The 12387-nt window shown below is 45.6% G+C and overlaps 2 protein-coding genes across 2 annotated transcripts; one reads left to right on the plus strand and one right to left on the minus strand.

The window, feature by feature from the left end:
• The first annotated feature begins 3206 nt into the window (after positions 1-3206).
• Positions 3207-9697, plus strand: qpctla (glutaminyl-peptide cyclotransferase-like a). The gene is made up of 7 exons (XM_076990362.1): positions 3207-3913; positions 6542-6688; positions 7197-7490; positions 8293-8454; positions 8561-8660; positions 8851-8967; positions 9113-9697. The coding sequence occupies exons 1-7, from the start codon at positions 3707-3709 to the stop codon at positions 9256-9258; spliced, it is 1173 nt and encodes a 390-aa protein (XP_076846477.1). The 5' UTR covers positions 3207-3706; the 3' UTR covers positions 9259-9697.
• Positions 9698-10530: 833 nt separating this feature from the next.
• On the minus strand, positions 10531-12366 carry six9 (SIX homeobox 9). Its single transcript, XM_076990374.1, has 4 exons — positions 11843-12366; positions 11165-11593; positions 10864-11027; positions 10531-10728 (listed from the first exon to the last, which is right to left on the minus strand). Exons 2-4 carry the CDS (start codon positions 11558-11560, stop codon positions 10539-10541), a joined length of 750 nt encoding a protein of 249 aa, XP_076846489.1. The 5' UTR covers positions 11561-11593; positions 11843-12366; the 3' UTR covers positions 10531-10538.
• Between the last annotated feature and the right edge of the window lie 21 nt (positions 12367-12387).

Genomic DNA, 12387 nt, shown 5'->3' on the forward strand with positions numbered 1-12387 from the left:
ACTGTTCTTACAATTTTTTTCCATTTACCCCCATGTACACACGTCAGTAACTGTAAGTGACATGTAATTGGCAATTCCCAAAGTCAGTCATCGTTACTAGAAGACACTCGGTCAGACCATCATTGTCTGCAGTCATTGGCACGGCATACAGAAGGAAAGAAAGACAAAGATCTTTACTCAAAGTGCCACCGCCATTACTGTCAGACGGAAACTGTACAAGACACGACCAGTTAAAGCAACTGCTCCTATAACTGTGATGCTAATATCAAGATTTTGACTATATGCATGTGTATGGATGGAGCCTGGTATATGTATGGGAATATTTGTGTGTGTGTGTGTGTGTGTGTGTGTGTGTGTGTGTGGAAATGCGTGTGTGCAGATATGCACGGCCATCGTTCGGCCACGAAGTGACCATACCGTATGACAGGAAATAGCATTTTCCCCTCTTTGTATGCTTTGGCATAGCACTGTGTATACAATCTGGCATGTTCAGACACTGTATATCTGTATGCAAAAAAAGGACACAGTTACGCTCCCACCACCCCTCTCTGGGTAGGATGTGGTTCATGCAGAATCTATTTTTCTATTTACCTCTTGGTTTAGCTGTACCAGGTGACATGACTGTTGGCAGAAATGGCTGTTTTGGGGGGTAAAGGAGAGGCTGGATCATCATCTCCTCACTAGGTTGCACACTAATAACTTCTTGAAAAATTCCTTAGCACTGTACTGAGATTACAGTGGCACGTCATAATTTAATAAAACTAAAGAGGCCTTTGCTTTCAGGAGCATATAGCAGTTTACATTAACTGGATTAATAATTAGGGTTTCTTCTGATATGGAACAAATGCCCATCAGCTAGCCGGAGAGACTGTCAGTGAATGACTCAAACCAGCCCTATTTATTGTTCTTCATTCAGATATGTTCACTACGCCCATGTACATATATCAGTGACTAGAACTGACTTTAATCTGGTCTAACTGGAAGACATCATCTCATCTCTCAGGACCCACAGTTTGTCCTCTCAAAGGCTTGAACTATTTATTCTATTTATTTGTGTTGGCCAGAGGACGGCATCTGTTTGATATACTTCAAGTAACTAGTATGAGATTACATTCACACACACCTGGCCAGCACTGGTATACCCTGAGTTTTTAGATAAAGCTCTTTTATCCTGCAAAGGGACATGTAACAGTTAAAAGAAGGTTTTATTTGTCTGTTTTACGCATACATTTCTGTTATGTTTCCCACCTTAGATTAAAACATTTCATGTATCAAAAAGAAAACTTTCAACTGCTGGCATTCACCTAAGTGGAGTGTATGCATTAATCATTTCCTCAGCCTGCTTCTTCCTCTCCAAATGCCATCATCGCGCCCATGTCTCCTCACCATGACAACTACAGCTTTAAGCCACGCCCACAGTGTGTCCGTCACGCCAGTGAGAGCTTCCCCAGACACTAGGACCCTCACTTCAAAGCCTGTGGCTTCTTGTGAACACAGGCATCATCAGTTGTCTTAATTATTTTAATCTTTATGTCCAAGGGAGAGGTGATTTAAAGTTTTCTTGTTTTATATTTTAAGCTAAATATGAGTGATCTACAGCTATGAGAATCTGTGGTGCACATGAAAAAAATCCATAAAACTATAGTCAAATGGTAAAACTTGCTGTGTTTTATGTGTAAAATTTTGATTATTTATTTTTTTTCAGCAACCATTCTTTAGTGAAAAAGTATAGGAAAATTAAAGATGGTTGAATTTTGTTTGTCTTACATCAGCTATTTGATGTCTAATCTTTTGTACAAAGCTGATTTAATTTTGTATGGTTTCCCTCATTGCTCTCTGTTAGCTGTACTCTTTGTGCATGAAGCAGTGGTTCCAATGAACAGCAAAAATCAAACCACTGGTTTCTTTCATTTTCTTCTGGGAACCTTGTATCAATGAGTGCAAATCAGTTAGTGTGTAAATTATGTTTTCATTATTTTATAAAAATTAAACTTAAAAATATTTCAGAATAATGAAACTTTGTTTTGTGTGAACATACATGTTGATGAGATTTGAGACCAGTGGACAAGGGATGGCTCTTCCTGAATCCTAAGAACCTCTGCCTAATGTGATTTGCCTTAGTAGGGAATACGGTTATTACAGGCACCTAACGAAACTTGAGATTTTTTGACGCTCAGAGTTGAAAATTCCTATGACTGAGGTAACATAAGCACCACTAACTCCATAAAATCTAATCGTTTTGCCACTTTATTTGTTTCATGGGGCGTTTTGTGTACATTACAGTTTATTTAAGACTGATTAGATCTTTTACTAATGCAAAACAGTTCTCAAAGCAGATCGGTTATAACGCTCTTCATGAATACAAACCACATTACAGTCTAGGGTTTTAACCATTTTTTTTTACAATAGATGTAGACTTTTGTATATTTTTATAGTCAGTTCCCAAATGTCCAGAGCTACATTGTGATTGTACAGTGTGTCTTAATTTACAAAGAAATAATCTGACATATTAAAATTATAATTTACAAAAGGCATGAATCAAATTGGGTCAAAACTCTTCTGTTGTGTGTATAATTTAGTAAGTTAGGTTTGGTTTTCAGAAAAGTATTGGGTGGGGGTACATGTTCATAACCATGTTTAACAAATGGACTAGACTTACAGCACCAATAATAACTACAGAACCTATTTGGCGAACAGCCTTCATTCAGCTGTTTCTTAGAATAAAATTCGTTTTAAAACGTATACGTTTTTCTTCAAGCTCATAGAATAAATGAGAATCAGTCGGCATAAAAAAAATCACTTTCCAGTAGTCTTGATGTACCCGGTATACTGTCCTGAAGATCAGTCTGTTAACACACGAAAATGTCTAAACAAAGCAGATAATGCAGTCCATATGTGGGGAACTAGCCTAGATTCCCACACGAACTCTACTTCACATTTATAATGGTGTCAGATTTGTCTTTAATTTTTGTGATTAGATTTACAAACCTATTATTATAGCGCCATAAAAAATATAATACACAAGATAAACTGCGTTTCTGTGTATCCGAGTGTGGAAGGTGTGCCTGAGGCCCATACACCAGTGGTCAGTTACAAAATGCATTACATCAAATGTCAACATAAAGACATTTGAGAGACGTGAAGGTATCCTCGGTCGGACATGGCGCCAAAAAACGACGTAAGTTCAGCCTACGTCACACACACGTCATGTGCCACGCGGACAGGGAAGGCGGAAGTGCATGAGCACCGGAGATATGTTAGCCGGCCAGCTAACAGACTAACGGGAGGAAGTTTACTCGCGTCCGTCACCGCCCTCTCCACATTTAATCCGGTATGCGCACAAGACTGCGATACGCTTCAATATAAAGTAACTTTTTGAAGTCTTTAAACGTCCGCCATGCCGTTCCCTCCGAGCGTCGTGTGAGGTATGGACTACGTGTCCGGTGTGAGGGGGTTATTGTCCGGGTCTGTCGGGTCCTGTGGGAGAGGTGACCGCTGGTCCGCTGGGTAACTGGGTGACGGTACCGCTGCAGCTGAGATGGTGGCCAGCGCGGCGGGACGAGCTGCTCAGAGAGGAGCCTGTCGTGTCCGGTGTGTGGTCGGGCTGTTCTCACCCTGCACCTCACGGCCAGCCCACTAAATAACTGACGTGTTCTTTGGCTGAAAGTGGACAACCTGCTGCCCGCTGGTTCTGTACACCTCCAGTATGTCGAAAAGCGGCCGAAGATACAAACATTTGCAGGAGGGCGACGGCAGCGTGGCCCCCGGGTGTTGGCCGAGGAAGCTCCGCGCCCGGGTGCTGCTGTGCGGCCTGTGCTGTGTCCTGTCGTTGGCCTTGAGCCTGGGCTTATACCTGTCCAGCGAGACGGACGGCGGCCCTCCACCCCAGGCCGCGGATTTATTCAAGGACAAGGTGGGTCCCCCCTGTATGCATGTCATCATAAACCTGCTGGTTTAAGTTGCGTGTTTGTGGCAGATCCACACAACAGATGCAGGTCATCACTTGGACAGCACCCAGTAAGTCCAGCACCCAGTAAGTCCAGAGACCAGCACCCAGTAAGACCAGCACCCAGTAATGCAAGGTGGATGATTTAGGATGGTGTCGGGTGAAGGAAACCATGGGAAGTTGAAAGATGAGTTGCATCTTGTTTTCACGTTCTTGTTCCATTGATTGAGTGGTGTGACATGGTTATGAAGTGGTGATTACAAGTTGTAATGAATGTGCTTACTGCAGGTGTTTAGTAGGTAGTAAAACGAGGATCGAGCCTCCTCTGTTGTCTCATATTCAGTGTCTGAGTCAGAAGGATATACAAACTGTTTTTCTTGGTGTCAGCATAAATAAAAATACATAATGATGAAAACACATATTGTGCACGATACAAAATGATAATATTAAATAATATATTTACTGTATGGAGTGTGTACCACAGATCACAGCTGAGGGACACAGGAAGGTAAGGAGACCTTCACTCTCTGCAGGGAGGTGCAGGAATGTTAGAGGGGGAGTCCAGGGTGTGATGGATCAGCCATGATCTTTATTAGGGATGCACCGAAATGAAAATTCTTAGCCGAAACCGAAAACCGAAAATGAGGAAACCAAGGCCGAAAGCCGAAAACCGAAACACCGAAATACATAAAGCACTTTGAGTTACATGTATGTATGAAAGGTGCTATACAAATAAAGATTATTATTATTATTATTATTATTATTATTATGCCAATTATTAGTAACATTGGATTTATGGCTAACCTCACTAAAATCAAGGCATTGCTATTCAAAGAATAAATCAACTACAAAATTTGATTTGTATATATTTATTTAGCACTGACATTACAGTAATGCATATTATAAAATAAAATTAGTGGTGGGCCGTTAACGGCGATACCGCTGACAACGGCCGACCACTAATTAAATTAAACTCGCTTGCAGACCGTTTTTATCTGAGAGGATAAATATATGTATTTTATACGAGTTAAATTTAGTTATAACTGACTGGCCTGAAAGATAAATATAAATTCTCTCATAAAAACGTGACGTGAGTTGCAACAACATTAAACAGCTCAGGTAAACACACTTCTGAGAAATGTCGTCTGCTCGGCAAAACATAACGGGGCTCAATGTGCTCTATTAGCCTACGAAATCCCTACGACAGAGAACGGCTGATCGTCTAAGGCAACGAGTTCCATAATTTTTGGTGTAATGTCTTTTGCCTCGGCGCCATCACTGGAAAACTTTTTTGCTAGCTTTATCCAAATAAGCGCGTGCAGGTGGCGATTTTTGCTTGCGTCATCACAGCACATTGTTTCGGCCGTGTTGTTTCGGTGATGAAAGTATTTCGGCCGAAAACCGAAAATGCAAATTTAAGCCATTTCGGCCGAAAATTTTCGGTGGCCGAATTTTCGGTGCATCCCTAATCTTTATTGCCAGAAGGGTGCAGGTCACCCAAGGCTTTCACTGTAGCTTCTGCTTACCGCAGGACCAGATCAGCTACAATAAGGGTGTAAAGAACCAGGACTGGTCGGAATTTCATGAGCTGAAGCGCATGCGTCTTTAGACCTGCTTGGCAGCTGTGGCTGTGTTCGTAAGCCCGTTGGAAACCCTTTGCAGTACAGTACGTTGGGAAAGCTGCAGTAGTGAAGAAGGGAAGCTGTGTGGCAGCCTTTCAAATCCATAGCGGTTCCCACAGTGCTGCGTGCGCTGGACTTCAGACTGTTTGCTTGACATCATGACGCCAGCCGGCTTTACTAGAACGATGGCAGGCGTGAGCGTGAGAGCCCACCAGGTGCTGCGGGATCAGGTACAGGACCAGGTGCTGCGGGATCAGGTACAGGACCAGGTGCTGCGGGATCAGGTACAGGACCAGGTGCTGCGGGATCAGGTACAGGACCAGGTGCTGCGGGATCAGGTACAGGACCAGGTGCTGCGGGATCAGGTACAGGACCAGGTGCTGCGGGATCAGGTACAGGACCAGGTGCTGCGGGATCAGGTACAGGACCAGGTGCTGCGGGATCAGGTACAGGACCAGGTGCTGCGGGATCAGGTACAGGACCAGGTGCTGCGGGATCAGGTACAGGACCAGGTGCTGCGGGATCAGGTACAGGACCAGGTGCTGTGGGACGCAATTGTTCCCAGAACTGCTAGAACTGTAAACAAAGGTAATGCTAGATGGACTAGATTTACAATCAGCCATGAAATGTCTACAGCACTCGTGTAGAAGCAGCAGGCTAAATAAGATCAGCTATCACGGAGCTGTCCATCTTAAAGTGGCTCGGAGAACGCCAAAAGACAATGCCTAATGGAAGACCTTTGACCATGAGCAGAAGCAAGCCAGTTATCACACTTTTCTACATTAGCTTCACCACCTCATTCATCAACCCTGACCTTCTTACAGCTGAGGAATGGAGGGGGGGGGGGGGGGGGTTGTGTAATTTCCCAACTGTACAAGCAGCTTGTCAATCAAAAGCTGAAGGAGGTGGAGCCCGACTCCTGCGGGTCTCTCTCTGCTGCTCATTCCAGCCTCTCTGATCCACATCTGCACAGTTCTCCCACAAGCCCAGGAAGTGCTCCCTGGCGCAGGTGCACAAGATGGCCGCCCAGGTGGACGGGACGCGTCTGTGGGAGAGCCAGTTGAGGCCCATGTTGGTGGAGCGAGTGCCAGGCACGGCGGGTAGCCAAACAGTGCGGCAGGTAGGACCCAGGAGCGCTCGCCAACAAGGGCATCCTGGGGCAGCCATTTTTCTTTTTTTTCCAGGAAATAACTGAATATCCCCATACAGTACAATTTTGATAATAAAGGCAATGGTGCAAGAATTGGCAATTTTCCCAAAAATTACTATCATGTAATACATATAATATTTTTGGCAATTTTCAGTTGATATTATCAATTCAGCACATATATTTTTTTAAATATTGCAATGTTATCTATTATCTATTAAATAGATTATTAAAGCAGATCCAAACATTTAATGTGATCTTCTTGACAAAATACTAAGGTGATTTCTGTCATCATCTTTTAAGCTTCCACAACAGTTGAATAAATGCTTGAACATTGTAATCAACAGCTAATCATGATGTATATGTACATTGGATCAAGAGAGTTGCAGTAGTGTCAGTGCAGGCATCATTGCTGCAGCCCCTCCCAGTGTGTGGTAGGTGTGGTCCAGCTCCGTGACGGGTCTTCTCCTTGTGTGGTCAGCACATTATCAGGCGGCTGCACTCCCTCTCCGCGGGCTGGACGGTGGACGAGGACACGTTTGAGTCGGCCACGCCCAAGGGCCCTGTGACCTTCAGCAACGTTCTGGCCGTCCTGGACCCATCTGCCCCACGCAGGCTCCTCCTCGCCTGCCATCACGACTCCAAAACCTTCCCCCGCGACCCCAATGAGCCAGGACGGGCGTTCGTGGGCGCCAGCGACTCGGCTGTGCCCTGCGCCGTGATGCTGGAGCTGGTCTCGGCGCTGGACGCCCAGCTCGGGGCTCTGAAGAAGCAGGTGGACACTCCACCCTCACCTCCGACATTAAAGCACATCACACAGCAGACACCCTGGAGCTGGCTTCAGCTTGGGGGGGGGGGAGTTAGACGGACGCTCTGCTTCATGGGTGTGGTGTTTCCACGGCTTAAAGCAGCAGGCCTGGGAAATGAGGTGAACGTAAAGAACTCAACCCGGCTGTTGAAAACCAATCCTAGGTTGGCGGGGTTTTTTTTGTACAGTGGTAACAGTGCCTGTTTAATTTCGTGTGTGTGAGCCATTTGAGAGACAAGAGTGTGAAATGGAGCAAGGCCCAGACCCTGCTGCCTATGTGGCCGTCACAGAAACTCAGCACACAGACACCGTGTACGGAGCCGCCCATCACGGGGGGGGGGGGGTGTTATTTTTTTTGTTACCCACTGACTTAGGACATAAACATAATTTTTAACTGTTAATTTCTACAAATATAAAGCGCAGTTTGTCAAAAATCATGTTTAAATTGTCATCAATAAATTTTTGCCATTACAAAGAATAAATACAGTCCCCAGTCTCCCACCAACCAGCGAGGAAGGGGGTGTGGTAGCAGTAAATTCAAACAAAAACACACAAGAGGCCTTTAGGTGTTCATTACTGAAAATAGGAAAGAATACAAAATCTCTTCAGCTTCTTACACCACCAAACCGTGAAAAAGGTGCTCTGGTTCAGAGCCACAGCATGGACATGTGGGACTAACTGGATCAGGATGAATCATGGCTGGAGTGGCACATTTCAGAGTTCCTGTGCTCTTGATCACACCCCCCCCCCCCTCCTCTTTTTTCTCCAGAGGTCGGTGCTGACTCTGCAGCTGGTCTTTTTTGACGGAGAGGAGGCGTTTGAGGAGTGGTCTGACAAAGACTCCCTCTATGGCTCCCGCCATCTCGCTGAACTCATGGGACACACGCCCCACCCTCCTGGCTCCGCCCACACCACGCAGCTGCACGCAGTGGTGAGGCTGCGTGAGAGTGTGCGTGTGTGAGTGTGCGTGAGACGTTTGCAATTGTCACGTATTTCAGTGCTCCTCCGGGACGCTCACTCTCTTGGATGTGACTCAGGACCTGTTTGTGCTGTTGGACTTGCTGGGAGGTCCGGAGCCCCTGATCGTCAGTCATTTTGATAACACCGCCCGCTGGTTTGACCGGCTGATCGCTGCAGGTCAGTAGTCTTGTTTTTCCTCTCAACTTTTCGGACGCGTCAGAATTTCTACATCCTCATGCGATGGGCTCAGACTGCAGGTTTAGGGGTTCTCCCCCAGACCATTATCAAGAAGAACCAGATATGTTAAATGAGACACTTGGGCCGTCGTTGCTAAGTGATGACATTCTGTGGTGTCCTGCTGTCTCAGAGGCAAGACTGCACAGACAGGGCTTGCTGTCCTCCCACCCGTCTGAACAGAGCTACTTCAGGAGAGACTTTTACCTGGGCCCAGTGCAAGACGACCACATTCCCTTCTTACATCGAGGTGAGTGATAGCCAGGATATATGTGCATGTCACACACACACAACAAATCAATGTGCATTTGAGGACTTGTACAGTATTTACTCCAGTGATACTAGTGACACTACTAACGATGGCATAACCGCGGCGCTGTTGGCGCCCCCTACAGGTGTGCCGGTGCTCCACATCATCCCCACTCCGTTCCCCTCCTTCTGGCACACGCTACAGGACACAGAGGAGAATATGCACAGGCCCACAGTGGAGAACCTCACCAAAATCCTGGCCATCTTCCTGGCTGAGTACCTGCACCTCTAACCGCGCGAACGCACACACACACACGCCCCGCAATGACTTCTAAACACACAGACGTGCAGCAGTGAATACAGATGGTGCTTCCTCAGCCAGGAACCAGCATGCGTACCGCTTATGGCGCTACCCCGACATTTGGAGCACATTTATCTGCTGAACAGAACCATGGGTACCAGCGGCCATGAGCCCGCCTGCTTCGCAAAGCACCACAAAGCTGCAGGAACTGCAGGAGACCATGCAGGACTTTTGTTGTTGAGACTTGCTGCCAAAGAACACACTCATCATCATCCTGTGGATTTGACAGCCTTTAACTTCAAATCTGTGAATTTGAGCCATCGGCCACTAAGCGCTTGCTCTGTGTGTGCAGGTGAGCAGTGGTGGTTGGTTTTGGTTCTACTGTGATATGTCTTGATATCTGAATAATAAAAGTCTTTTAAGAGCTGAATCTGGTTGGGAATCCTGTTTCTCACCCATGTTCACACATGGCAATTGTGAGCTATCTAGTATTTCTGTTCTAATTGAATCACTTGCTGCTAGTTTCGAGTACAAGATCAACTTTCGAGAACTGGAATTTCTTATTAAAAGGCAAACATTTAATGTAATATGGTAAAAATAAAAAAATATACAATTAAATAATAAAATTCATTCAATTGTTGAAGTAACAGTTTCAGTAATAAATACGCTGTTGGATGATAAATGGTGGGATACTGGATTGTGTTTGTTGCCAAAGCTTTTTTTTTCTTCTTGTTTACCACAAACTTTGTGGTATATAAATGCAAACTAACTGAATACTCATATTCACTGAACAAGGTTTGCTCTGATTCAAAAAAATTATTCAGTCTTGAGAAACCTGAGGTGAGTTTGTTCAGATATATCAGTTCTGTTCCATTCCTGTCAACGAGTGTTCTGCAGTGAAAAGCAGATGTTGTTCAGAAACGCACTTAATAAACTGAGGAAACTGGACCTTTGGCCATTTTTTTATTACAGTGCAACAGTTCTTTCTAATTCAAATATTTTAAAATAAGCACAAAAAACATTTTGAACAGTTCTTTTTCATTCACGTAGAATTATGTCCCACAAAATTTGGCTTATATGGAGGGAAGCTTTCCTGCCGCTAGGTGGCAGTAGTTACCAGTGATCATACTCAGCTGTTGAAATGGGTTTTGTGTGGGGCCAGTGTGCAATGAGGGCCCGGGCCCGACCAGAGACCGTATATATAATACACGGTCTATATATATATATATATATATATATATATATATATATATATATATGGGCCCGGGCCCTCAGTACAGGCAGTAGGGTCCAGGTCCCAGGTGTCTGAGGGGAGGCGGCTGAGCGCACGACAGCTGCGCACAGGGGAGAAGGGAGCTGGGGCTCACTGGAGGTGAAAGGTCATCTTCAGAAGTCTGGATCGTTCGCCTCAAGATTCCGTCGTAGTACGACGACTGCTGCGGTGAGGAATTGTCCGATTGTCTAAGAAACATCAAATAAGTCTTGAGTTTGGAGACAAAAAATGTATAATTCACATAGTTTCTGATCCGAACCAACCAGACTCCGGGTCAGTCTCACTTCCCAAGCCCCCTGTGACCTGACGGGCGGATGTCTCACCCTCTGCGTCCCCGAGCTGCCCTGTCGCGCTGCCGCCGGTTCTTGAACCAGTTGCTGACCTGAGTGGCGGTCAGACCCGTAGCCGCGGCCAGGTCCCGCTTCTCGCGTGGCGATGGGTACGGCTTCCGGCAGTACCACTCCTTCAGCACGCAGCGGGACCTCTCCTACGCTCAGACCGAGCAGGATGGCAGATGGTTAGACATTAAATTTATACAAACAGTTATGACCATCTCCTAAATACCCTGAACATTTTTATAAAAACTACATGAACATTAAAGGCACGTAGGGCATCAAACCTCACCTTGAAACAATAGCTCGTCTCCTCTCCATCCCAGATCGTCCTCGGCAGCGGGAACTTACGGCGCACGCGGTATTTGCCCACCGCCCCTAGGGGGCGCCCTCGCTGCAGCTCCGCCTCCAGGTAGTGCGCTCGGAGCCAGAGCTGCTGGAGAAGCGAGTGGCTGCGAGGGGAGAAGGCGTTGCCCTCTATGAGAGCGTACAGCTCTGCAAAGCGGCCCTGGTGGAAGGCCACGGCCGCCCGGGCCTTCAGGACGCTCTCGGTGCTCGGCTGCAGACCCGGGCAGCAGGACTGGGAGGGAACGGAGCGGAGGAAGACAGTCAGGCGGTCCATGTAGCCACTCTGGAGCAGAACTTCACATACGCATGCCACTTGATCTTGGGAAAAGCCCATTGCCATGGTCACACCACAGATGTACAGAGAAGTCCAATTCTGTGACAGGAGGACACAGAAAAGTTTTAGTCATTCAGTTCTAAAGTATTACACCATGACCCTACTGAATATAATTGAATATTATGACTCTGTGTTTTATGACTATGTTTTAAATCACTTCTTAAGTGTGCTTTAGCAGCAGAGCCAAAAGTTGTCGCATTTTCTTTATTGCAATTAACGTCAGGAAATCCATGAAATGTCCTTTTTTTTTTAGAATTCAAAGTTTTAGAATTTTAGAATTAAAAATACCTTCTTTAGGATCCGTGCTGAGTAGAATATTTTCCTTCTCGTGTGGACGATGCCTGGTGTCCTCTCATGGCAACCCGCAGTGCTCCAGTAGTCTGACTGTATGCTGCCCAAGCAGCTAAGCGTATGTCCCAGCACAGGAGACCGCACTGCCTCTACCTGGGCTCACCTGAGAAGATCCACCCACTCAGGTACACTTGGGTAACCAGAGACCATGGGGGTTACAAAAACAATGACATGTACTGACACACACTTTGTGTTGAGTCGTGCAAACACACAAAATGTATGTGTGTGTGTATGTATATATTAAAAATCTGTGAATCTGTAATATCTAAGATAACAAGAAAAGGAGTAAATTTAAATATGAATGAAGTTCCATTTCCAAATCAAATTAGGGCACTTCGATTTGTTAACTATATTTGGTTATTGGTGCGTCCTACGTCATACATATTTAAAGAGAGAGGTGGAGTTATTTGGCTCTAAATGTATACTGTAAAATCTTCAGCATGAAGATAGCACTGATGTCCACAATGTCCATAATTAATATA

The sequence above is a fragment of the Brachyhypopomus gauderio genome, chromosome 2, assembly GCF_052324685.1.
Source record: "Brachyhypopomus gauderio isolate BG-103 chromosome 2, BGAUD_0.2, whole genome shotgun sequence".
Taxonomy (NCBI): Eukaryota; Metazoa; Chordata; class Actinopteri; order Gymnotiformes; family Hypopomidae; genus Brachyhypopomus; species Brachyhypopomus gauderio.

Bases quoted from the DNA above. Each gene is read 5' to 3' on its own strand.
- qpctla (XM_076990362.1), top strand. From the start codon at position 3,707: ATGTCGAAAAGCGGCCGAAGATACAAACATTTGCAGGAGGGCGACGGC. The intron at 3,914-6,541 runs GTGGGTCCCCCC...ACATCTGCACAG, and splicing joins CGGATTTATTCAAGGACAAG to TTCTCCCACAAGCCCAGGAA. The intron at 8,968-9,112 runs GTGAGTGATAGC...CGCCCCCTACAG, and splicing joins CATTCCCTTCTTACATCGAG to GTGTGCCGGTGCTCCACATC.
- six9 (XM_076990374.1), bottom strand. From the start codon at position 11,560: ATGGCAATGGGCTTTTCCCAAGATCAAGTGGCATGCGTATGTGAAGTT. The intron at 11,028-11,164 runs GTGAGGTTTGAT...GTCTGAGCGTAG, and splicing joins AGACGAGCTATTGTTTCAAG to GAGAGGTCCCGCTGCGTGCT. The intron at 10,729-10,863 runs GTGAGACATCCG...GATGTTTCTTAG, and splicing joins GCAGCTCGGGGACGCAGAGG to ACAATCGGACAATTCCTCAC.